The sequence below is a fragment of the Mesoplodon densirostris genome, chromosome 17 (genome assembly GCF_025265405.1).
Source record: "Mesoplodon densirostris isolate mMesDen1 chromosome 17, mMesDen1 primary haplotype, whole genome shotgun sequence".
Lineage (NCBI taxonomy): Eukaryota > Metazoa > Chordata > Mammalia > Artiodactyla > Ziphiidae > Mesoplodon > Mesoplodon densirostris.
Window position 1 is genome coordinate 6953146 of NC_082677.1, and position 26530 is coordinate 6979675.

Sequence of the window (26530 nt, forward strand, 5' to 3'; positions counted from 1 at the left end):
ATTTTTAAATATTCATATAGTTTTCACAAGAGAAAACAATATTAAAAGTAAACGTCCTAAAAAATCAAATAAATAAGTACGAAAAGCCTAATTTAAAAGTATAAATAAGTAAACATAGTAATTATTACAGTTTTTAGCTTTTTCTGCAAAAAAAAATAATTAGCGGAGATAAGAATAAAACATTTGGGGTTTAAATATTTGTATTCCCCTAACACGCCCTCCAACTATAATTCCTACCTTTTTCTATTGTGACAGATTCTTAGATTCACATAAATATTATGTACATCACAAATTAAGTGGTATGTAAAAACTACTACACAGTTAAAACCATTATGGAACAGAAGACACAAAACAAATGTTAAAAGAAGGATTACTATTGTTTCTTCATATGGTTAAAGTGGCCCCTTCTTGGAAAAGGCCAGCAATTATCCTTAACATTTATGCCTGTCACACAGGAAATACCCTGAGGTGACTTATCATTCACAAGAGAAAAGGAGGAGTGGGAATCTACTATTATGCCAGAAGATTCAATAATCAAGACAACACAGAAGGAGCCAAAGCCCACATGACAAGCAATACCTGCCTCATCCTTCACTTTACCTCAAGGTTATTAGGGTAAGGAAAGTGAAACAGAACTGCGTCAACTGGTCTATGATTCTCATCATGGATACGGCAGTGTATACAGAAACTTCCAAGGAGGGAATTCAAACAAACTCAAGCTGTTCAAAACCTACAGTATCAATACTCTCTGTTCAAAAGAGTCAGGCTACATGTAGCAAAGTGAAAGAGTGACACTTATATTGAAAATCTGGGCTGTATACACACATTTTTCCTGATGTAGATGTATGGTTTTTTACGGTAGATTCACCAGACACTTGCTTGCTCACTTTTTGAGTAATTAGTGATTTCAGCCTACTTTTGGACAAATATCACATCACAAAAACTGCAGTCTCTGGAGCCCAAATGAAACCCCCAGTTAGGCGGCTAGACCACAACATGTTACCTCTTCCAAGCTGTCTTGGCATTTTGGGAGGTAGAGGTCCAAGCCCAAAGTGTATTTGGTCATTCTGGAATGCCCACACTGCTGCTGACTGAAGATAAAGTCTGTGATGCCATCGTCTATTTTCTACGTGGATTACTAGAAGGTTTCAGCCTACATTAGAGAGCCATTTGTCTGGCACATTCCATTAATATTCATTTCCTTTTAAAAGTAAAGGAATTGTGCAAGCAAAATGTTTGCAATAAACATGCAACACATTTACATGTTGACATAACTGCATGTGTATGTGTTTACAATAAACATGTAGCTTGGGAAATGACAAAAATTGTTCATGAAAATAGCCAAGATCTATAATAGTTCTGTTGTTCAAGCAAATGGATACCACTTCTAATTTTAAAGCAAATTTAAAGAGAGAAAAACTTTTATATGTTATCTTTCCAAAGCAACACGCAGGTCACTATGCCTTCCATTTATAAACTGAAATCGTTTCATTAGTGGGAGCCAGAAGCTACACGGTGTAAGTACAGGAAGTATCCAGTCGGTACTGCACTGCCTGGTCCAACTCTGTGGCCACAGAGCGCCCACCCAAGGGACAGGTACACAGTAAGTAACCAACGTGAGCCTGCTAAAACGGAGGACTATCTGATCAGATGATCTGTGAGACAGAAGTGTAGAAAACTTAGTCTCGACATCACTGTGTTGAAGAATCCCAAACACTCAGGTTTTCAGATGAATTAAAGGAACCAAATCTTTCTAATTTGATAATACAACAGAAAAAATAAAATAAAACACACAAATGCTCTCATTCTGGGTAAGGCAACACAGTCTTGCAATAAAGACAATGTACATACCATGTGCAGGAAAGGTTGGACGGAACGCCCTAGGGATCTCCTCAGGATCCTTTAAGGGGTTAATACATACAAAGCATTTACCATCCACTGACAGAGCAAAACGAGAAACAAGGGAAAGAAAAAAGCACACCGACTGACTTAACACAGTAAAGATAAGCTCCTAGGAGGCTTGAGTCTCCAAATACTGCTCAACTGATAGTTTTTAAAAAATCAAAATTACCATGTCATTATGCATGAAGAATTCAGAAAAAAATGGAAATGTAAGCCAAGACAAATAACACGAAATCTAGAAAAATGGTCTGACTAATCAACTAAACTATGCAAACAAGTTTTGGCAATCAAAACACTAAGGTTTTAACGACTGCCCCTAGGACTTCGGGAAAAAAATAACTTACTCCGGATGGCAATAGTCTGCAAGATTATCTTAGTGGGATTATTTATTTCTTTATTTTAAAAGGTCATGAATAAAAGGAAAGTTCTCTCATTTCAACTTTTAAGATGAACTAAATCAATTAAAATAAAATCATGATATCTCATGATTTTAACTCTTATAAATCTATGCCTCAGAGGAAAGGGGGGTAATTTAAAACATTAGATAAATACTGTGGTATGTGGTTCTAAGTAGGGGGAAGAAATCTCTTAAGGAAGCTGCTAAGAGTTTAACTGTCAAAAAAACTATATGTTATTTTTGGTTTTAAACTAGTAGTTGCTGTCCAAAATTGAAAATTCAGGATATCATCAAATACAAATTTTTTTTAAGTAATGAATTTATTTATTTATGGCTGTGTTGGGTCTTTGTTTCTGTGCGAGGGCTTTCTCTAGTTGTGGCAAGCGGGGGCCACTCTTCATCGCGGTGTGCGGGCCTCTCACTATCGCGGCCTCTCTCGTTGCGGAGCACAGGCTCCAGACGGGCAGGCTCAGTAATTGTGGCTCACGGGCCCGGTCGCTCCGCGGCATGTGGGATCTTCCCAGACCAGGGCTCGAACCCGTGTCCCCTGCATTGGCAGGCAGATTCTCAACCACTGCACACCAGGGAAGCCCAAAATACAAATTTTTTAAAGCTTGACTATTAAAGCAGAGGTTGCCCAATCAAAATAGGATAAATGTAATTTTTAAAAACTAACACTAGGCTACTCTACTGGTGACTAGATACAAGGCCTCTCCTTTTCTGGCCTCCTTCTACGGTCTAATTCCTGCTGAAAAGAATGGGCATGCCATATTTCTAACCTAATCTTAGCGTGCGTACAAGCACTCAACCTAGACAAGGAATGATCCTTAAATGTTCGTTGTTCATTATGCATGATGTTATTTTGTTAATAAACAAGCTGTCTCCAAAACCATAAAGATTTTGCTTTGTTTGTTTTGCATTAGCCACAAGAGAGTGGACTTGTGTAGAATACCGAAGCATTTATTTAGAATATGAAAGGCAAATGCAGCAAAAACCAATGTTTGAGCTGAGAAAAATCAAGGGTTTATCTATTGAACATATTGAAAGAAAAGTGAAAACAAACTCAGAAGTCTAGAATGAAAAAGAGCATCTTACACAAACATGATGTTCTTTCCACCCTTCCAATGTGAAATATTGCCAGCAAAAAAAAAATACTGAAGACCGGAGAAGCCACTTGGCAAAAGGATTCAAAAACCACAAAGCATGAGGCTATTCCCCCATAAAGCTCAATAAGTGATTAAATAGCTAGTAGAGGGAATGGTGAGGGAAGGGAAGGGAAAATTCAAACTATATAATAGACTCTAACAGTAGTAGGTGAATTCTAAAGGTTTAACTAGCAGATTCATTATTTAATCCAAAACCATAATTCTTAACAACAAATAATAGATCTGACACAAACACAGTTTTGATGTTAAAAGCCAACAGATATAGGTCTCTCGTGTTCAGAGCAAAGAATAGAAAAAACTAAAAAACAATGAACACTAGTGAGAAACAGAGCTCCTTCTACATTTTCTGTAAACAAGTTTCTACGATAGCACACTGGTCGCTTTCTTCAGCCCCCGATACTCTGGTTAGGGTGTGCAACTATAATGCATGGATATGTGGATATCAGGCTCTCTATGTAAGCTTTTCTTACTTCTCAAGTATATGTATGTTCTTTTGTGTTTTAAATTTTTTCTTTAAGAGAAAATCTCTCCAATGTAAGGTTCCAAACCTGTTTTTTTTTAAAAAATTGCTGGAATTTCTTCACATTTGATAAACAAAAATACCAGAAATGAAAGAGCTGACAGAAATTCAAGCAGATCCAAATTCAACCATCCACTTTTCATATTTCTCCAAGTCTGCAGCAGAGACAGACTTAGCAATTTTCTTAAGAGCCAATTCAAAGTCTCCTTTGGTAACAGGCATCTGAAGTTCCTCTTTAGAAAGTGCACGGATCTCTTCTGGACTTAGGCCATTGATTCGTCGTCTCATTGCCATTAAAGAGGCATCCCTAAAAATATACCAAAATCAGTGAATACTTATTGTTGCAAAGGTTTTAAACATATTCAATTGTGATAATGTTAAGGGAAAGCCTTCAAAAGGTCATTTTATATGTTTTTACCATGCTGCTCAGAATTTTCCACTTCAGAGACATCCTGAGGGCTCAGGAAAGGTTAAAACAGGATGCAAAGGACTTAAACATGAAAAGTACTGTAATGAATCCTAAAAGTCTAGGTTGGGCTCAGATGGTACTGAATTTTCTTTTCCCCACTTGCTCCTCAAAGACAGCCCAGAAGTCTAGGAAACTGAAGGAGAATTATGAAATACCGAATTGCATACTTGGAAATAAACATACAGCTAATGTTAAGATAACTCAAATCTTATACCAGTTTGTCTACAACCTAATTAGAGGAGGTAAAGCCAGGAACCTCTCTCTCTCTGGAGCATGAATATATCTAAATACAGTGGATGTGGAATTCCCTACGTGGAATATTTGTGGGCAAGTGAAGAGAGGAAATCTGGCTTCTCTGGATCCTATTTTCAGCTCATTCTGATCACTTGTAAATAATTACACAGGTTAGGAAGAAGTGTTCAACTAGTGCTCACAAAAAAGCTATTAGGCAGCCAAACCAACCAAAACTTCAAATTTTTATACATTTTACTATAGTAATAGTAGAAGCTATTGTGAGCTTATCGAGTGCCACTAAACTTACACGTGTATAGGACAAATACTCGTAGAAAAATTGAGTAACACAGATGTTATGGTTTTAAGGAAAGGCTACGATGTCAATTTAAGTATTGTTAGGGAAGTTAAGTACTAAAAACAAATCCTCTTCACTGAGTGATGTGAATTGTCTAAAAGTTATGATGTCACTAAATTGCAAGTGAAATTTGTATTTATATATATATATATACACACACACAGATAAAATTGATCACCTTTGTTCATCTGCGTGTAGTAAAATGATGCCAACCAAAACAAAATGATATTATTTTATGTTGATGCAGCTAGTCTCCAATTTAGGGCTAAATTAACCTTAGGTTGTCAAAGCCATTTATTACCAAGTTAGGCAAAACAATTTCTTAAAAATCAAAGGCTCTAAAAGGTGAACTACAGTTGACCCTTGAACAACACGGGGGTTAGGGCTGCAGACCCTTGGCACAGCTGAAAATCCAGGAATAACTTATAGTCAGCCCTCTGAACGGGCGATTCCTCCTTATCCACAATTCCAGATTCAACCAACCACAGATCCTGTTTAGTGAAAAAAATCCACACAGTTCAAGCCTTCATCGTTCAAGGGTCAACTCCACATTGACTTTAAGACAAGTCCTCCTGATAAATCCATAACTAATGTCTAACATCACGGATCATTAAAAAAAAATACCTGCAAACATTAGTTATATCAGCACCAGAATAGCCCTCAATCTTCTCTGCTATATCTTCCAGTTGAATATCAGGATCCAATTCAACCTCACGAAGATTGATTTTCAGAAGCTCAGTTCTTCCTTTTGCTGTTAGAAGATTTTTTTTGGTGGTTATTATTAGATGTTTTACTTTACAAATCATTTTGATAAGAAATCACCTATTTAACCTTCAGGAAAAGAAAGAGTCTAATGCAAAGAAAAGTCAACAACTGTGAGTCCACTAATATTACTAATTCACTGCATGACTAGTGGAATCATTTAACTTCCTGTGTACCTTGGCTGTAATAACTAATAATTGAAACAAAACTCAGAGTTTTCCTAATAGATTGTGAAGATATTTGCTATGAGAACAAAGGATCTGAGATTCTTTATGAAAAATAAAAACATTAGTATTCAAGCACCAGAAATGCTTTTGTAAAAAAAATATTTAGCCTAGCTTTACGAAACTAGATTGCATGGAGTGTAACTCCTGTGAGTTACTTTGCTCACCTTTTAGTATAACATAGGAAAAGATTTCCAGAACTCTAATCAGTATTTTTAAAAAATCTAGTTTTCTTTTCCTAGCAATCAGCAATTGGCACAAAACGCTTATTAATATATTTTTTACTTGGAGAGCCGGCCCACAGACATTTGCTGTTCCAATATGATTGAAATGTGTATCGAGTAAGCTGAAACAAACAATTTTTTAATAACCAATCTTGCTTGCTGTTTCACCATCAGTTTTTGTGACAAATTTGCTTAATACAGCACACTAAGATAATGCAAAATTAGCTTGGATCCAGCTCTCTACGATTTCCTGATATACAAAATGAAATTTAATTTTCTCAATTTTTATCTTGAAAAATTTTAAATCTTCAGGTAAAAAAAAAATAGTGAACACTCATTAACCTTTTCTCTAGATTCACCAATTGTCAACATTTTGCCATTATCACTCCCTTGCCCTCTCCTCTCATCCCCACTCTGATTTATGAACTGAGAGCTAGCTATAGGCAACACAACACTTTACCTTGAATTCTTCAGCATGTATCTCCTAAGAACAAAGGCATCCATACAATCATCACACTTCACAGGAAATTTAACATTGGTACGTTAGTATCATCTAATACACAATCCAGATTAAAATGTCCGCATTTGTCCCAGGCCTTTATTACTTTCTTAAAAACCATTACACATCACATTAAAGTTATTGTCTCTCTTTAGTCTTCTTCAAACAGTTCCCCAGTGTTACTTTGTTTCGTCTTTCATGCCACTGATAATGCCCCCCAAAATGATCTTACAGAGTTAAGGCATTCCAGTGAAGACCCCAACAGGTCTGTTTGTGGAACCTGACAGGCAGATATGAAGATGTTAATGGAAGGAACCAAGGATAACCAAGACACTCTGGAAGAACAATAGCAAGGCAGGAGGAACTGCTCTACTACAAAGCAATAGGATTCAAATCTGTCTAACACTCTTGCATAGAGACAAGCAGATCTGTGACACAGAACGGAGAGCCTACGAGCAGAGCAGAGGATATACTATGGACACCTGATAGCAAAGAGCAAAATGGCAGACGTAAACATAACCATATCAACAATCACATTATATGTCAATGGACAAAATCTTCCAATTCAAAAGCAAAGATAAACTATACAAATAGCAAGACCCAATGATATGCTGTCTACAAGAACTGCACTGCAAATACAAACACGTACAAGGTGAAAATTAAAGGAAGGAAGCAGATATATCATGCAAACAGTAGCAAAACAAAGATGGTGAGGCTATATTAATATCAAAGTAAACATCAAGTCAAAGGATTTAATCAGAGGTGAAGAGACGTTTCATAAAGGTAGAAGAATCAAGAAGATATAATAATGATAACTGTTTATGTACCTAATGACAGAACTTCAAACTGCATGAAGCAAAAATTTACAGAATTAGGGGCTTCCCTGGTGGCGCAGTGGTTGCGAGTCCGCCTGCCGATGCAGGGGACACGGGTTCGTGCCCCGGTCTGGGAAGATCCCACATGCCGCGGAGCGGCTGGGCCCGTGAGCCATGGCCGCTGAGCCTGCGCGTCCGGAGCCTGTGCTCCGCAATGGGAGAGGCCACAACAGTGAGAGGCCTGTGTACCACAAAAAGAAAAAAATTTACAGAATTAAAGTGAAAAATAAACAAATTCACAATCATACTTAAAGAGTTTTAACCACCCACTCTCAATAATTGATAGAAGGAACCAGAGCAAAAAATCATTAAGGATCTAGAAGATTTAAACAATACTATCACAACAACTTGATCTAACTGACATTTATGGAATATTGTCTCAACAAGTGCAGAATAAATATTCTATTCAACTACAGCTGAAACATTCAGCAAGATACACTATATGCTGAATCATAAAATCTCAACAAAATTCAAAAATTGACATCTTACAGAGTAGTTCCTAATTATAGTGGAATTAAATTAGAAATCAACAACAAGACATCTAGAAAATCCTCAAATATTTGGATACTAAAAAACCACATACTTCTTTTTTTTTTTTTTCAGCCTTGCCTCACGGCTTGTGGGATCTTAGCTCCCCAACCAGGGATTGAACATGGGCCCTCAGTGGTGAGAGGACGGAGTCCTAACCACTGGACCGCCAGGGAATTCCCTAAACCACATACTTCTAAATAACTCAAGAGTCGAAGAAAATAAGAAAAAGGAGAATTTTTAAATATTTCTAATTGAATAGTAAAGAAAATATAACAAAATTTGTGGGATGAAGCCAAAGCAGTGCTTTAAGAGAAATACAACCTTAAATGTTTATATTAAAAAAAAAAAGAACAAAGGTTTCAACTCAACAGTCTAAGTTTCTAACTTCATAAAAAAAGAGAAAATTAAACTCAGGAGTATAAGGGAGAAATAAGAAGAGATAAAAATCAATGAAATAGGGCCTCCCTGGTGGCGCAGTGGTTAAGAGTCCGCCTGCCGATGCAGGGGATACGGGTTCGTGCCCCGGTCTGGGAGGATCCCATATGCCGCGGAGCGGCTGGGCCCGTGAGCCATGGCCGCTGGGCCTGCGCATCCGGAGCCTGTGCTCCGCAACGGGAGAGGCCACAACAGTGAGAGGCCCACATACCGCAAAAAGAAAAAAAAAAAAAAAATCAATGAAATACAAAACAGAACATTAACAAAGCAAGAAGTTGGTTCTTTGAAAAGATTAATAACACTGATAAATGTCTAGCAAGAATGATCAAGAACAACAGGGATAAAACACAAATTACCTCTTCTAGGAATGAAAATTGAGCCATTATTATAGATCATACAGACGAAACAGAAAATAAGGTGTGTGGATTTGTACTGTGTCAACTTCAGTGAAGTTAGAATTTCACTTCTCAGAATTCTCTTCATTACACAGCTCTGGGTTAGTGGGGACCACATCAGTCATTATGGACGAGATGTGAAAGGCAGAACTGAAATCAACTCAGAAAGTTAGTTCAGGGCATGAAGAGCATTTGCAGCTGAGGCCCTATTGTCGCTTGTCTGCCGGCTCATCTTTTTTTTTTTTTTTTTTGCCGTACGCGGGCCTCTCACTGTTGTGGCCTCTCCCATTGCGGAGCACAGGCTCCGGACACGCAGGCTCAGCGGCCATGGCTCACGGGCCCAGCCGCTCCGTGGCATGTGGGATCTTCCCGGACTGGGGCACGAACCCGTGTCCCCTGCATCGGCAGGCAGACTCTCAACCACTGCACCACCAGGGAAGCCCTGGCTCATCTTTTTAGTGAGGGGCAGCACCTGGGCCTCCAACTCTTTCCAGCTCCTGTCAGATTTCCTCCTTCAGCTTGACTCCTAAGCCAGGTGTACCTTTAGTACTGTTACAGAGAGTGCCAGCTTCTTCTAAAGGACACCCCAATCATCAAAGTTGTAACTCTTAGAGGTAATGAGCACCCAGTGTGGGTTCCAGTCTATCCTCATGAGTTCCAGCTCATCCCCACAGGTTACAGTTTGTTCTGGTTTCCACCATTTCATCTTCTCTTCCTACTGCCCTCCCTACTGACTTCAGGCTCCAGAACCAGACATGAAATCAACAGCCTCACACAAACCATTTAGTCAGCTTCCATGTTTGTATTAGGTCAAATCCCAATAAACCTGACAACCTAGAGGAAAGGGACAAATTTTTTGAAAAACACAAACTACCAAAGCCTACTCAATGAAAAATAGATAACCTGACAGGATAACCCTATATCTAATTTTTTTTTAAATCAATGGAACAGAACAGAGAATTCAGAAATAGACCCACATATATGCCACAAAATAATTTTCAACAAAGGTGCCAAAGTAACTCAATGGAAAAATAAAACTCCTTTTAACAAGTGATGCTAGAACAACTCAATATATATATGAAAAAAATGAAACTCAACCCCCAGTTGACACATATACAAAAAATTAATTCAATATGGATCACAGATTTAACTCTAATTTCTAAAGGAAAATATAGGAGAAAACCTTTGACTACTTGTGGTAAGCAAAGATTTCTTAAGATACAAAAAGCACTATCCATAAAAGAAAAACCTGACAAGAGGACTTAATCAAAATTAACACTTCTGCTTATCAAAAGACACCATAAAGAAAATTGAAAGGCAAACCACAAATTGAAAGAAAATACAGCATTTCACACTTACTAGAATGACTAAAATTAAAATACTGGCGATACCAAATGTTGGCAAAAATATGGAAGTATTGGAATTCTCATTCATTGATGGTGGGAGTATAAAATGGTACAACCACTTAGGAAAATGGTTTGTGCATTATAAAGTTAAAGACATACCTACCCTATGATACACCTATTCTCTTCTTATCTATATTACCCAAAAGAATTGAAAACATTCATCTATAAAAAGATCTATACAAAAATATTTATAGCTTAATTCATAATAGCCAAAAACTAGAAATAACTCAAATGTCCATCAAAAAGAGAATAAACAAATTGTCATGTAATCACACCACAAATAAACTACTGATACATGTAACCACATGGATGAATTTCAGAAACATTATGTTGTATGGAAGTAGCCAGATGCACAAGAGTACATATGTCATGATTCCATTTATATGAAGTTTGATAATAGGTAAAACTAATCTATGGTGATAAAAATCAGGAAGGTGAATGTCTGTTAGGGGTTTGAATCAACTGGTAGGGGCACAGAGAAACTTTCTGAGGCGAAAGAAATGTGCACATCTTGAGTAGGGTACTGATTAAACAAGAGTATTCATTTGTCAAAACTCATCAAACTATACACTTAAGATTTGTACATTTCACACTGTATGTAAATTTTATCTCAATATAAAAAGAAAAAACTCACTTATGAAAATGTCAACATTCATCAACAGAATGAAATATTTTTTCAAAGCAGCATACTTCAAAAAAGATCCCAAGAGAACTTTATTTTTAATCACTGAAGTTTTTTTCATTATAAAAATGTTTTAAAATTTTCACATTTTTATCAACGTACATTGTTTTTTGTAGTACAGGGACAAAAACTTGCATCATGTAAGGTTTTTTTTTTTGCAGTGCGCAGGCCTCTCACTGCTGTGGCCTCTCCCACTGCGAAGCACAGGCTCCAGACGCGCAGGCTCACGGGCCCAGCCGCTCTGCAGCATGTGGGATTCTCCCGGACCAGGGCACGAACCCGCGACCCCTGCATTGGCAGGTGGACTCTCAACCACTGTGCCACCAGGGAAGCCCCACGTAAGTTTTAATGAAGACTCAAGTTTAAAAGTAAAACTTAGGGACTTCCCTTGGTGGCACAGTGGTTAAGAATCCACCTGCCAATGCAAGGGACATGGGGTTCGATCCCTGGTTGGGGAAGATCCCACATGCCATGGAGCAGCTAAGCCCATGCACCGCACTACTGAGCCTGAGCTCTAGAGCCCATGAGCCACAGCTCCTGAGCTCGCATGCCACAACTACTGAGCCCACACGCCACAACTACTAAAGCCTGTGTGCTCTAGGGCCCACGTGCCACAACTACTGAGCCCGTGTGCTGCAACTACTGAAGCCCACGCAACTAGAGCCTGTGCTCTGCAACGAGAGAAGCCACCACAATAAGACCACACACCACAACGAAGAGTAGCCCCCACTTGCCGCAACTAGAGAAAGCCTGTGCACAGCAACAAAGACCTAATGCAGCCAAAAAAATAAAATAAATAAATAAAGTAAAACTTAGATGTCCTATCAACTTATTAACACAACCACTCCTCTGAATGTAAGAAACTTCAGCAGAGTACTGAGGCCTCTGTTTCCATAAATAACAAATGGGTTTATTTGATGCTATAAACTTCTTTAAGCAGAATGCCAAGGGAATAAAGACCTACAGAAATAGAAGAATGTAACAGAGAGTAAAAGAAAGATCAAAATATAGTAAAAGGAAGGCATCATACCTGTTGGGAGAGGTATATATATCCTTTTTTCTAATCTCCTTCGCAATGCTTCATCAATGTCCCATGGGAAATTAGTGGCAGCCAATACCATAACCATTTTGGAAGGATCGTCATTCTCTAAAGCTCCTCCAACTCCTATATACAGTAAGGGGGAAAGAAGAGTGTTTTTCTTACAGTCCTTTATTCTTTCATTCAACTAACATTTCTAAGCATCAGCCACAGGCTTGGTGGTAGGCTCAATGACAAACATGATGCAGTTCTTCTGACCTCTGGATGGTGTCAGAACCAGACAAATCAACAGATAACTATAGAACAAATACAACACAGTCACTCCTTTCTCTCATATTATACTTTAACAGAAATTAAGATGGTTAACTCATTGAGGGAAGGAACTCCTGGTACTACATTATTTTATGTATCTTATAGTGCCTGGCACTGTATGCAACACATGTTTTAAGTATTCAATTAGTACCTATGGTTGGTGGATAACCACAGCTATTTTAAAACAATGCACTGTGGGGCTTCCCTGGTGGCACAGTGGTTGAGAGTCCGCCTGCCGATGCAGGGGATACGGGTTCGTGCCCCGGTCTGGGAAGATCCCACATGCCGCGGAGAGGCTGGGCCCGTGAGCCATGGCCGCTGGGCCTGTGCGTCCGGAGCCTGTGCTCCGCAATGGGGGAGGCCACAACAGTGAGAGGCCCGCGTACAGCAAAAAAAAAAAAAAAAATGCACTGTGGATATACATACATACATATACATACATATATATATATATATATATATATACACACACACACACACACATATAAATAAATATATACTTTTTTTTGACACACTTTATGTTTTCTCATAATTTGCTTAAATAGCCTCTTATTCACCATACAACTACCAGTGATATATCTCTAAAAAGTAGCTCTGGGCCCATCACTCTCTTCCTCCAATGGCTCCCCAAAGCCTTTTCTTCTTTGTCTGAATAACTTCTACCAATATTTCAAAGCCCAAGTCAGTTATTCCCTTCTATGACTCCCTTAGTCCGGGTGGTACCTCTCGTACTGTGTTTTCACTACACCCAGAGTTTAGTTCTACTACAGAACTCATAATGTATTGTAATTGTCTGTGAAGTGCCTGCTTCTCAACTAGATCAGTGGTTCTCAAACATTTTGGTCCCAGAATCCTTTTTATACCCTTAAAGACTATTGACCTCCAAAGAGCCTTTGTGTGCATGTAGTATATCAACATTTATTATTAAAAACTAAAAATGAGACTTGTGAGAGAATGAAAGTGAAAAAGGTAAATAACATCTTGATATTACTATGAAAATAGTTTGGCCTTTGCACACCTTTTAAAAGAGCCTTAAAGACCCCTGGGACCCTGAGCCACATCTCTAAAGGCTTTGCTCTAAACAGTAAGCTCCTTGAACGCCACAACAGTCCTTTTCTTTTTAACCTCAGAACCTGAGATGGTGCAAGTAAGCAATAGATGCTTTCTGAGTGCATGAACAAATGTACAAATACGTGGATGAACAAATGATTACAAATACATTCAGGTTGCCTTCTAGTCCAGTCGCTGAGAATTTCCAAAGTATGAATATAGACAAAGTTCAAAAAGGAACCAAAACAGTTTAGAGACAGTAATTAAATATCAATTACCATCCATCTGAATGAGTAGCTCAGACTTGACCCTGCGACTTGCCTCATGCTCATCAGAGGTTCCTCTTCGACTGCAGATAGAATCTATCTCATCAATGAAGATGGTGGTGGGGGCATAAAACCTAGCCTTTGTGAAAATAGTTTAAAGAAATCATTTAGTGACCTCCTGAAATAATCTGAAGTTTTTAAAAGACGTTTCCTCTGACTAAAACAATGGTGAAAAAGAGCAGAAATTTCTCACTGCTTTAATGCCATCATTTGCTTATAGACAGAGGTTAAATTAATCAGTCATATCAGAAACAGGAAAATTTCTAAACATAAAAGATAAGTTATATGGTTGGTGAAGTCAGGTGACAGATACACGAGGATTCACGGTACTATTCTTTCTACTTTTGTGTTTGAAAATTTCCATAATACAAAAAGTTTCTAAAGAAAATCATCAATCTATCCTCAAATATGCAGTCTTAAGTAGCTACTGCAAACTACTTTGAAAAAGGAACAAACTTTAACGATAGATCAATTTCTAACTGATTTTCAAAATATATGTTAAAATATACTTCTGCTCACCAGCTCATTAGAGATCCAGAAATATCAGTCAAACCACACACATTTCCAAAGTCTCTTCTACCCTCACTGGATGGGATGCCAAAGGGCTTTTACCTCAGAGAGGAAGGTACGCTGAAGACACATCAACCACTCCACAAAACCCACCGCCCCGTGTCTTATTAGTGTGTCAAGAACTGTGAAACTACAAGTACACTTGCTCTTTCTTAAAAAGATCCCTGGGTGAACGGATCTAGATTAAAGGGATACCATGTGCCTACACAAACAGTGCTTTGAAATGTGAATATAACATCACTCACCATTTCAAACAACAGACGAACTAACTTCTCAGATTCCCCTCTGTATTTCGACGTCAGCGTGGAAGACGAGACGTTGAAGAATGTTGTGCCACACTCAGTGGCGACAGCTTTAGCCAGCATGGTCTTACCAGTGCCTGGGGGCCCGGCCATCAGCACACCCTGAAATTCGAAAGGACACATGAAATGATTTACCAGATTAAAGTGCTTTCTTATAAAATATCAGCAACTATTAATGTACACGAAACTCTTCCCATCAAAAGATAAGCTCAACTGTCACAGTAAAATCATGGTGCATTTGGCACGAATATCATTTCATAGACAGAAAAAACAAAAATGAAGAATGGTTTCACAAAATGTCTCAAATCAGAGGTACTCAGAGACGGGCTAACAAAGGGCCTAGACAACAAGGAATCTCCTGGTACATTTAGAAAGAACCCACCGATTTTACTGAACCTGGCGGAAGACAAATATGTATGGTCTTGAGCACCGCTTAAGAGTGACTGCTCTGTTTAAGCAATGAAAAAAAGATGACATTTTCTACCACATGGAGCAGAATTATATATCCCTTGCCCTCCTAAGGTACAAAACCTATCTTCTACAACACACTTACAATATACACTTTTAATCAGAAATAAAGATCCATTCATCAGTTAATAAATAAGGCAGCTAAAATCTAGTGGTGATTCAAACATAATCAAATTAGCTAGCCTTTTATCAGTTTAACTGTGCTAGGCAGTTAAGAGTTTACATAAAATAGGGTTAGTAATGAAAAAGCCACTAAATATAACATAGACTAATATATAAATTTTAGTTACTTCTCACCTTTGAAACAAACAGAAAAATGTTCCATAAAAATAAATCAATGAGGAGTAAAAATTATCCAAGAACACCAATCCTCTAGTCTTGAAGACTAACGGATTTTTAAATACTTATTACTTTCTTCTAACACTTTTAATGAGTTCAGATATATAGTTAACACTACATTTCTTTTGCATAATAGTTTGTGATCTTAAGAGGAATTTGGAGCCATTTGTTAATTTAATTCAATAAGCTTTGGGGGATTTAAACTTTGAAAACTATGTGCATATCAAAATTTCATAAACTCTAAATTCAGAAACCATCCAAACGCTCTTCTAGCTATAGAATTTTGATACCCAGGACAACCAGGGATCACTAGGATTTGAAACACTAGTTTTACAAGAAAAATTTTGCTTTGCAAGAAGCCTTTATACATGAGATTGATATTTTGAAAACTGTAAAGACAACTAATGGTATTGGCACAGCTATGGAAAAGTTCCTATTTCTCTTTCCACTATCCCCTCTCAATGCCCTCTCAGTTCCCGTAATGTCATTAATGTGGTCACATCCAGCAGGAGATAATTTCCAGGGTTAGCATCTGTGCGCGCACACAGCTCATAGATACAGTACAGCGTTTATAAATTTCCCCTCCTCCTGACATTACCCTGTCAATTATCCCCTCTATTTCCTGTATCTCCTCCTCTGTGGGCTCTATTTATTTTAAAAATAAAATCCCTCTCTTGACCCTACAAATCCTCTGGCTGCTATCTACCTCTTCCTTCCCCTTCCCAGCCAACCTTCTTAAAGAAATGGCTTATGTTTACTATTTGTGCTTCACAAGCTACAGTCTCACTTGTACCTCTACTCCTACACTAAAAATACCTAATTTACTAATCCAGTGGTCACTTTTCTTTCCTTTCCTGTTTTGAGTTTTACGTATTCTTTTTTTTTGGCTGCGCCACTGCGCAGTACACTGGATCTTAGTTCCCTGACCAGGGATGGAACCCGCACCCACTGCTTGGAAGCACGGAGTCTTAACCACTGGATCTCCAGAGAAGTCCCAACCAATGGTCACTTTTCAACTCACAGCTTCCTTCCCTCTCTCTGACCTTTGATGGTGCCGATACCTGGTGTTCATTCCCTTCTCCCTGAAACCCCTTCTCCCTAGGTTGGTTCAATGACACGGTTCTTTCCTGATGCTTCTCCTACTCATGACCATCTTCAGTGGCTTTCAGGTCTCCTCTTCCCCCTGCCCTTTATATTCCCAAAGCAATTCTAAATCTTTTGCTCTTTTGAAAGCCCTTTATAAAACTCCTTGAACGATTTCATCCATACCCAAATTATCAACCACCACTTATATCTCACAATTTTAATTTAAACTTAAACTGTAGCCCGAGCTCCAGACCTCTATTTCCAATTACCCACTGAGTTTTCACCTCAATATATTTTGTTTCTATTTAAACCTGCTCCTCTCCTCAATTTCCAGTATCAGTTCACTGTACCCTATTTAATGAAGAATTTGGCTGGTCCTTTTCCCTAGTTCCTGGGAGGCAGACTCTAAACCCTTGGAATTTCCCAAGTGATAGGAGTGTCTTTGTTGTTCATGTTGGGCCCTGAAATTTTAGGCTAATAAGGTGGCTCATGGTGGGTCCCTATATAGATTATGCTAATGAGATGACTCAGGATGGGGGCTGGCCTTGCCCAAAAAACCAACCATGTGATTAGCAGGTTGGGGCTTTGAGCCATGTGATATCAACCACACCTCTGGGGAGAGAAGGGAGACTGGAGATTGAGACGACATATGGGCAACAATTCAATCAATTATGACTATGCAATGAAACCTCAGTAAAAACTCTGGACACTGAAGCCTGAGTGAGCTTCCCTGTTGGCAGTACTGTATATACTGTCACACATCCATGTGCTAGGAGGGTAAAGCATCCTGCTTGCCAGGGAAAGAAACACAGAAGCTACACTTTCAGCATCCTCCCAGATCTCATCCTATGCATTTCTTCCTTTGGCTAGTTCTGATTTGCCTCCTTTTGCTATAACAAAAACTATAGTCGGAAGTACAATGCTTTCCTAAGTTCTGTGAGTCATTCTAGAGAATTATCAAACCTGAGGGTGCAGTGAGAACCCCCAAATTTATAGCCAGCTGTCAGAGTGAGGGTGACCTGGGGACCCCCAAATTTGTGGTTGGCATCTGAAGTGAGGGCAGTCTTGTGGAAAACTAACCTCAACCTGTGAAGTTTGGCCCAATTTTGGGTAGTTGGTATCCGAGCAACTGCACACTCCTTCAATTCAAGCCTGGAATCTAAGAGTCATACAACTTGTTCCTCTTCCTACCCCTGTAAACCATCACGTCATAATGTTATCACTTACACCTTTTAAGTATCTCTCACAAATCCACTCATTCTTCATTGGCCAAATAACGAATGCCTTTGTTCAGGTCCTCATTGTTTGGCTAGACTATTGCAACAGCCTCCTGACCAGACTCCTCTCTGGTCAGACGGGTATCCATCTATGCCCGTCTCCAATTCAGCCTGCACACTGCTGCCAAGGCGATCTTCACACATTTGCAAATTACCCTCTTGCTAAAGGTTTACAGGGCTCGTCATGATACATAGGTTATACCTACCATTCCAGCTGTTTTAAAACTCCTTTAAATACCTATTTTATCAAGGCCTTATTATTTATTTTAAACATTGTTTTTAAAGTTATAATAAAGGGGAAATTTATGATAATATGGTCCCCAAATTAGGTAAATCTATAACAAACAGTCTATAAAAGTTTTTAAGTTGTGAGAAGCAATCAAGATGCCATGGGTGTTCCAAGCCATTTATGTAAACACACAATTTCTCCTCCTCTCTACTTTTAGGCACATCAAACAAGGAAGAGGTATGCGAAGGTAAAAGACCTTCCCAGCTAATTCAGAAGGGCAAAGTAAGATCATGCTTTTATTTCACTCTACCAGTCAGAGTAAAGAAAGACTCTGCCTATGGCTAAGACCAAAAAAAGTTCCAGGCAGCAGCTGCTGGAAGGGTTTCTAATATGCTAAAATGAAACACTGAACTTAGGAGGAACCAGTCCTGGGCAAGCTAGAAAGATATAAACATTCTGATAACATCTGAGAATTACACCAAGCCTAGATGAAGTGATCAAACTAATTAATTACTGAGAAATACGCCGGCTTTTAAAAAGATAATTTATTTGATCAAACACTTTTTCTATGACTGTGCACTATTACTATTTAATTTGCTTGCTAACTTTTTTTTTTTTTTTTTTTTGCGGTACGCGGGCCTCTCACTGCTGTGGCCTCTCCTGTTGCAGAGCACAGGCTCCGGACACGCAGGCTCAGAGGCCATGGCTCACGGACCTAGCGGCTCCGCGGCATGTGGGATCTTCCCGGACTGGGGCACGAACCCGTGTCCCCTGCATCAGCAGGTGGACTCTCAACCACTGCATCACCAAGGAAGCCCCTTGCTAACATTTTATTTACAAAAACAGACATCTAGAAAATTCTTAAAACTCATCTCTAGCTCAGCGCCCCTGAGGGAAGTGACTTAAAGACTATAGTTCCAACACTCCAGGCCCCTCTCCTGCCAGGCAGAGGCAGTACATCGCAACTACAAATCCAAATCCAGGTATCTGAGGGATGCCCGACCTCCCCCAACCTTTACAAACTGTGTTAATAAATACACAAAGAAACTACAGTGCTGCCTTTCTTTACCATGCAAGCAGCAGTTTTATACCTATATTATTTCAATAAATTCTCACCTTCCATGGCCTTCTAATCCCTTTGAAAAAGTCAGGCATCCACATGGGAAGAACAACAGCTTCCCTTAGCAACTTCTTAGCTTCTTCCAGATCAGCTATGTCATCCCTTTGTAAGAAGAGCAAAGTTTCATGCTTATTCAGGGACACCTGTGATTTATGATCAATACTAATTCTTTTAATTTTTTTAAATTATGAAATTTTTCTTACATTAAGAACATTATTCTAATTTTTACTGTATAAAATGATCAGTGAAAACATATTGCAATTATAAATTAGGACATGTCATTCAACTAACAAACTTTGTCAGTTATGTCAACATCAAATTAGTATGAAAATGTCTTGGTTATATTCTGGAAGAAGAACTGTCCTACCAATTCTGCACACTCATATTATGGATGAAGTCATCATCAGGAGATGAATGGATAACAAGATAAGACTCACACCAAGCCAACCTACAATTTGTTTTCTCCACTACTGTAATTCAAGAACTTAACAGACTAACCAATGAATGCTAGGATTCCTAGAGACAATGTCTCTCTCAAGGGCTTCCACCAGATCCTTATCATATGCAGCACCATCAAATTTTGGAATTTCACCATCACTTGCACCGTCTGGCATATTTTTCCTTCCCTGGGGACAGGTACAAAAAAATGCTGATCAATAACAAGATAATTTTAATTAATATCATTAAGCTTTCAAAATATTGCAATGTAACCATTTTAAATGGCTTACTATTTTTTTAAATACTGTTTGCTAATTACCCAAATGCCATCCTCCCCTATTTAGTTCATTAGAAATAGATGAACTGGCCAACTTTATTAGACACTTCAAATTTACATTCTTGAGGGGACAGTTGCATGTAAGACTGAAATGATCTAGATGCCTCTAAATTTGTGGATGCATGGGATTTCTACCACCACTAAAAAATACTTGAGTATTAACACAAAAGAAGAAAAGAAATCAATTGAAAACCTACTGCATGGCAAGAAATCTCACATATATTATCTCATTTAATACAACTACCCTACAAGGTAGATATTATAACCCTATTTTTACAGATAAGGAACTGGGACTCAGAAAGTTAAGTAACTTAAGTTCACAACTATTAAATGTCAGAGTACAGATTTTAACTCAGATCTTCCTGACTCCCCAGATCCATGCTTTTTCACAGCATCAGACCACCTCATGCCTGGCTGAGTCAGCTTAAAGCTTAAAAGCAGGTTATGGCGGAGAGGGATAAATTAGGAGGATGAGATTAGCAAACACACATTACTATATATAAAATAGGTAACCAGCAAGGACCTACTGTATAGCACTATACAGTACTATACTCAATATTTTGTAATAACCTATAAGGAAAAAGAATCTGAAATATATATATATATATAATGTGTATAATGAATCACTGTGCTGTACACCTGAAACTAACACAACATTGTAAATCAACTATACTTCATTTGAAAAAACAAAAGACTAGGTTATGCATGGCAGAACTATCCTCCTAAGCATCCAAGAAAGAGGCTGCAGATGAGGAAAGAGGTGGGACTCTGAACTGCATCTTACAAAGCCTTTTCCCTGTCACTGTAAGTACCCACTGAGGGTTGAGGGTTTCTTCCTAGTAAGGTCCTTGGACCACATCATAAAGTCACTGTCATGACAATGATAAAAGGACCTTTTAAAATAGTATCATTAGGACCATTAAAGCAATACACTTTACCCCAAATTCTTTATTTAATAATATAGTAGCTTTAAAAAAGAATTATATCCTATAGTTTCTATGGAGTTCTGCCAAGATTTACTCGGCTCTGAAGAGCTTTAAATGAAACACGCTCAGCTGCCAGAGACAGTTCAACCACTGGAACTACTTCAGCAGACACAGCCAAGCACCTCCCCAGAGCTTCAGCTCCACAGTTACTGTTAATGTAAAAATGAAAGGAAATATGGTCCAAAAATGAGTCAGTTTCCTAAGCTTCAATCTGAAGAGAGAGAACAGGAGGAACCTCTCCTACCACACTCCATCTGAGATAAACCATAAACTAGATCCTAAGTGCTGAGAGAGGCCTAAATGGCTCCCTTTGGGTAAACACTCTAGCTCTTTAAGCCACTAGGTAAATGACCAAACAGTACTCTGGTGACTTGACCCCAAAATGAATAATTTACTGTCCCTGAGTAGCATGGCAACGGTATTAAGCTAAGTTTTCAGAAAGATTCTTGTATTTCAGATGACAGAACCCAATACTGACACTTAAAAGGAATAAACTTCTGGCATGCCTACACAACAAAAATAACATCAACAAATTTAAAATAAGCACAGCCTAGAATCACATTTTATAATAATGGTAGGCCAAGGCTAGTCACATTCAAACAAATCACTGGGAACACTGTGTAATCATTTTAAAACTGTTCTAGAAATAAATCAAAAAAAGAATGCAACAGACACTGATATATCTGGGACTTAACAAGCTTTGATATGACACTGTAACTTTATTTCATTTATTTATTTTTGGCTGCGTTGGGTCTTCACTGCTGCGCATGGGTTTTCTCTAGTTGCGGCGAGCGGGGGCTACTCTTCATTGCAATGCACGGGCTTCTCATTGCAGTGGCTTCTCTTGTTGTGGAGCACGGGCTCTAGGCACGTGGGCTTCAGCAGTTGTGGCACACAGGCTCAGTAGTTGTGGCTAACGGGCTCAGTAGTTGTGGCTCACGGGCTCGGTAGTTGTGGCACACGGGCTTAGTCGCTCCTTGGCATGTGGGATCTTCCTAGACCAGGGATCAAACCCGTGACCCCTGCATTGGCAGACAGATTCTTAACCACTGCATCACCAGAGAAGTCCTGACACTGTAATTTTAGACTTACCAAAAAATTAGTATTAAAAAATATAGGCAGACCGTCATTTAAATATGAATGTCCATGTGGTGGGGAAGGATTTGATAACACTACCAAGGGAAAGGAAAAGCTGCACACTTATCTGGAAGTAATAGGAATCATAGGATTTTAAGAACAATAAACATGTGACCATCTATGTCCAACACATTCAGTTCCAGATCAGTGAATGAAAATACATTACCTGCCCTCACTGAGCATCCAGTCTTGTGGTGGAAACAATTAAGTAAACAAACCCCAAACATACATAATTATAAACTGTTAAGTGCTATGAAAAAACTGAATGGTCACTATAGCTAAAAGGTATTGAGCAAAAAGAATAAGTTGGAGAGATGATCAGAGGCCAGCTCACTGGGCCCCTATAGGCCATGGGAAGGAATTTAGATTTTATTCTAAGTACATGGGGAAGTTTTTGAAATGTGCTAAGCAGGGGAATGACAGGATCTGATTTACATTTTAAAATGACCCTGCTAGCTGCGATATGGAAAAAGGATGGGCTGGAGGGAGAAGGAGAAGCAGAAAAACAAAGGCCTATTGCAGTAGTCAAGGTCAAGGCTCTCAATTCACAGAAGAGGATAGTGTATAAAGCTAGTCAAAAAAAAAAAAAAAAGGTTCTGAAGAACCTAGGGGCAGGACAGGAATAAAGACAAAGACTTAAGGTGGACTTGAGTACATGGGGAGGGGGAAGGGTAAGCTGGGACGAAGTGAGAGAATGGCATGGACTTATATACATTACCAAATGTAAAATACATAGCTAGTGGGAAGCAGCCCCATAGCACAGGGAGATCAGCTCCGTGCTTTGTGACCACCTAGAGGGGTGGGATAGGGAGGGTGGGAGGGAGACCCAAGAGGGAGGAGATATGGGGATATATGTATATGTATAGCTGATTCAGTTTGTTACACAGCAGAAACTAACACACCATTGTAAAGCAATTATACGCTAATAAAGATGTTAAAAAAAAGAAGCTAGTCAAAGGACTTGCCCTTGCACCCGAAGTTTCTCAATGGTAGAAATGAGACCTAAATACAAATTAAGTAGTACAAAGAAGATTCTAGAACTTTTTCAAACCAAAATGGTGAGGTTACTAAACAACAAATTAAGGAAACTAAAAATAAATAATTTATTTGGTTATATTGGGAAATCAACAAAATGGGCGACAATTATCCTTCATAACAAATACTCAGATAAATTAAATAGGGATATCAAATATAAGTTAGTAGCTCTGGTTTCAGTTAACCAACTAGATTAACTACAACACCTAAAAGAAGTTTAGTTTTCAGGCAATAAAGCTAACCTCACCCAAGATATTATTACCTGTACAGTTTATAATAACAGCTGCAACATCACTGAAATGATCTTAGAAATCTTTGCTTAAATTTTCACATTAATTAATTAGCAAAAATTTGATTATTAGCATGAAGGCTGATATACTTTTTCTCATTAAAGCAAAGTATTAGCTTCTTTTTACGAGTGTCTAAACTACCCATATCAAAAAGTTTGTTTATGATCTTTCATTAGTATTCTATTTGAGGAAGATGAGGCTAAAATTAATGACCAACTCAATATTATAGAGTTAATTAATGACACAGATTGGCCTAAAATGCAAATAATAGATTTTATATTTCATTGTGTGGCATCTAAGACAAACATGCTCAGTTACTAGCTCTGGGTCTTACATTTTAAGAAAAATGTTGACAAATTATACTGAGAGAAGAGTGATAAAGGGTTCAAAACCCATGTCATATGGAGGAGGATCAGGGACCCTAGAGACATTTAAGCTGAAGAAGAAAATGTTAACGGAGCAACACAACCCACTGACCTCCTTACCTGTATGTACTCTCTATTACTCCAAAGGAAAGAACCAGGACCAGTACAAAGTGACAGAAGAGGTAAATTTCAGATCGACAAAAGAAAGAATTTTCTAACAATGAGTCCATCCATCAAGGGAGTCATCTCTCTTGTAGGTAGTGAGCTACCCGATGTTAGAATCACTGGCTAATTAGTAATAAAAACCACCGGCCCCCAATCGCAGGGATGTCTGAGCTGAATTATAGCTGACCTTTGGTTCTTTGGGTAAAGCCACTGCCTCTCACTTGTCCACTTATTCATCTGTTTCCTGAGTTCAACAGCCCAAGGCAAGTGCAAAATTGCTTGGGAATCTCATTGTTTCTCTCTCTCTTTTTTTTTTTACGTGATCTTTATTCTGTATCATACCTGTGTTAGTTCCCCACTGTCATGTTACCTTTACAGCTAACACTCGTTTACAGCTTGCTATATGCCAGGCACTGTTCTAAGCACTTGACATAACAATCTTAAAGGTCCTATGAGTTAGGTACTCGTACTATTTCTACCTCATAGATGAGAAAACTGAGGCACCAAGAGCTTGAGTAAATTGTCCAAGGACACACAGCTAGATCCTAGGCAGTCTGGCTTCAGAACCAGTGCTTTCAACCCCTTTGTACACTATGGCATAAGGCTGCACACTTTGGGCTACTCCTACCCCAGTGTGAGAAGCAAACACAGGAAAAGTTAGACAAGATCTCTAAACTGATATTTTAGAGATAAGACTTTATTAATTACAAGGGAAAGTATGTTGATAAATGCAAAACGCTTACTAATTTCAGTGTCATGCCTTGCACTGGAGTGTTCATACAAAATACATTTAAGTTGAAATAATGAATCCATAGCATTCTGCTTACTTATCAATAAATGCATTCTTGCAGCAATATTTATGAATACTTACTCTGTACCAGGCACTATTCTAGGTACTGGGAAATAGCAGTGATCCAAGCAGACAAAAATCCTGCCCTCAGAGGCATACACTCACATTAGGGGACACAATACACAAACAAGTAAAACACAGTAAAACATTTAGGGACAGGACAGCAAGTAACTACTTTACTATAATCTAATGCAATAAAATTGAAGATAATAAAAATAAAAGCAAAAACCAACACTATTAATCAGTTGCCATGAGAGAAAAAATTTGTGGAGTGATTTAATATCCAAAGGACAGAACAGGATATTTCTTAAAAACAAGTCACTGATAATACGAATGGCCAATAAACATATGAAAGAACTTTTTTTTTTTTTTTTTGCGGTACGCAGGCCTCTCACTGTTGTGGCCTCTACCGTTGCGGAGCCCGGACGCGCAGGCTCAGAAGCCATGGCTCACGGGCCCAGCCGCTCCGCGGCATGTGGGATCTTCCCGGACCGGAGCACGAACCCGTGTCCCCTGCATCGGCAGGCAGACTCTCAACCACTGTACCACCAGGGAAGCCCATGAAAGAACTTTTAACCTCAGAAGTTATCAGATAAGTACACCATACATGGTAGATATGCTGATAAAATCACAACGAGATTCACCCACAAGAGAGAGACAATATCAAGTGTTGGTGAGGATGTGGAGCAACTAGAACTTTCGTGCTCTGCAGGCAGACGTGGAAATTGGTATAATCATTTTGGAAAACTAGTTGGTGTTACCTACTAAAGTTTAACATATGCATATCCTATGGCCCATCAATTCCACTCCTAGGTATATGCTCACTAGAAAGGTATATATGCTCACATATATACCAAAGGATAAGTACAAAACTATCCAAGGTAGCATTATTAATAATAGTTTCAAACTGAAAGCAATCCAAAAATTCACTAATAGTAAAACAGATTCAACTGTGGTATAATACTGTATATTAACGAAAATAAACAAACTTCAGATATATGCAACAGGATGGCAAAATCTCACCAACATATGTTGAGCAAAAAAAGCCAGACAAAAAAAGAATACTTACTGTATGTAAAGTTTCAAAACAGGTATAACTAATTTATGGTATTAGAAATCAGAATAGTGGTTATCTTTGGAAACAAAGTAGCAGAATAGTGGTTACTTTTGAGAAAGAAGTGTCAGGGATCAGAAGGGATCCTGAGTATGGCTTCTGAGGTGCTAAATATTCTATTCTTGACCCCTGAGTGATAGTTACATGGATTACATGGTAGTTACAGAGGTTAAATGCAGTCAGACGAAGCGGACTCTTACTGGTCTGTAAGAGCCAATTATTAAATTTGCAGGAATTTTTCTATAAAAAACAGCCATTGATAAAAATTAAATTACACAAACAGAATAAATTATATTAAAAACAAAAGTGGTAATTACTCAAAACTCCTCACTTCTAACTATTTAACTATTACCTATGCACTTAAGGTTACTTAAGTCTACTGTGTCTACACTATAGAATGGTAGGCTACTACCCATCTTATCTTGACTCTGAGTTCAGTGACCTCATGTTGGTAGCTTGAAATCCATCATAATGAAAGTATTTATACCAGAGAAACCAGCAAATGCTACAAAACGGGGCTTGATTTCTTGTTTTGCTAACTGTCTAGACTTAAAGTAATGGGGAAAATATTACATTTAAAAGTGTGTCATTTCTATAGTTGTTACAATGTAAATAGCAC

The 26530-nt window shown here is 38.4% G+C and overlaps 1 protein-coding gene across 4 annotated transcripts in view; it reads right to left on the bottom strand.

Annotated features, from left to right (window-relative positions):
* Positions 1–1282: 1282 nt before the first annotated feature.
* KATNAL1 (katanin catalytic subunit A1 like 1) overlaps positions 1283–26530 on the bottom strand; it is a 65088-nt gene continuing 39840 nt past the window's right edge. For all 4 annotated transcript variants that reach the window (XM_060080184.1, XM_060080185.1, XM_060080183.1 and 1 more), the window contains exons 5-11: positions 19693–19820; positions 19191–19296; positions 14619–14777; positions 13756–13882; positions 12107–12241; positions 5668–5794; positions 1283–4292 (exon numbers count right to left, since the gene is read on the bottom strand). In XM_060080184.1, coding sequence (XP_059936167.1) covers positions 4094–4292; positions 5668–5794; positions 12107–12241; positions 13756–13882; positions 14619–14777; positions 19191–19296; positions 19693–19820 — 981 coding nt within the window. In that variant the 3' untranslated portion in view covers positions 1283–4093. The remainder of the gene's footprint in view (positions 4293–5667; positions 5795–12106; positions 12242–13755; positions 13883–14618; positions 14778–19190; positions 19297–19692; positions 19821–26530) is intronic.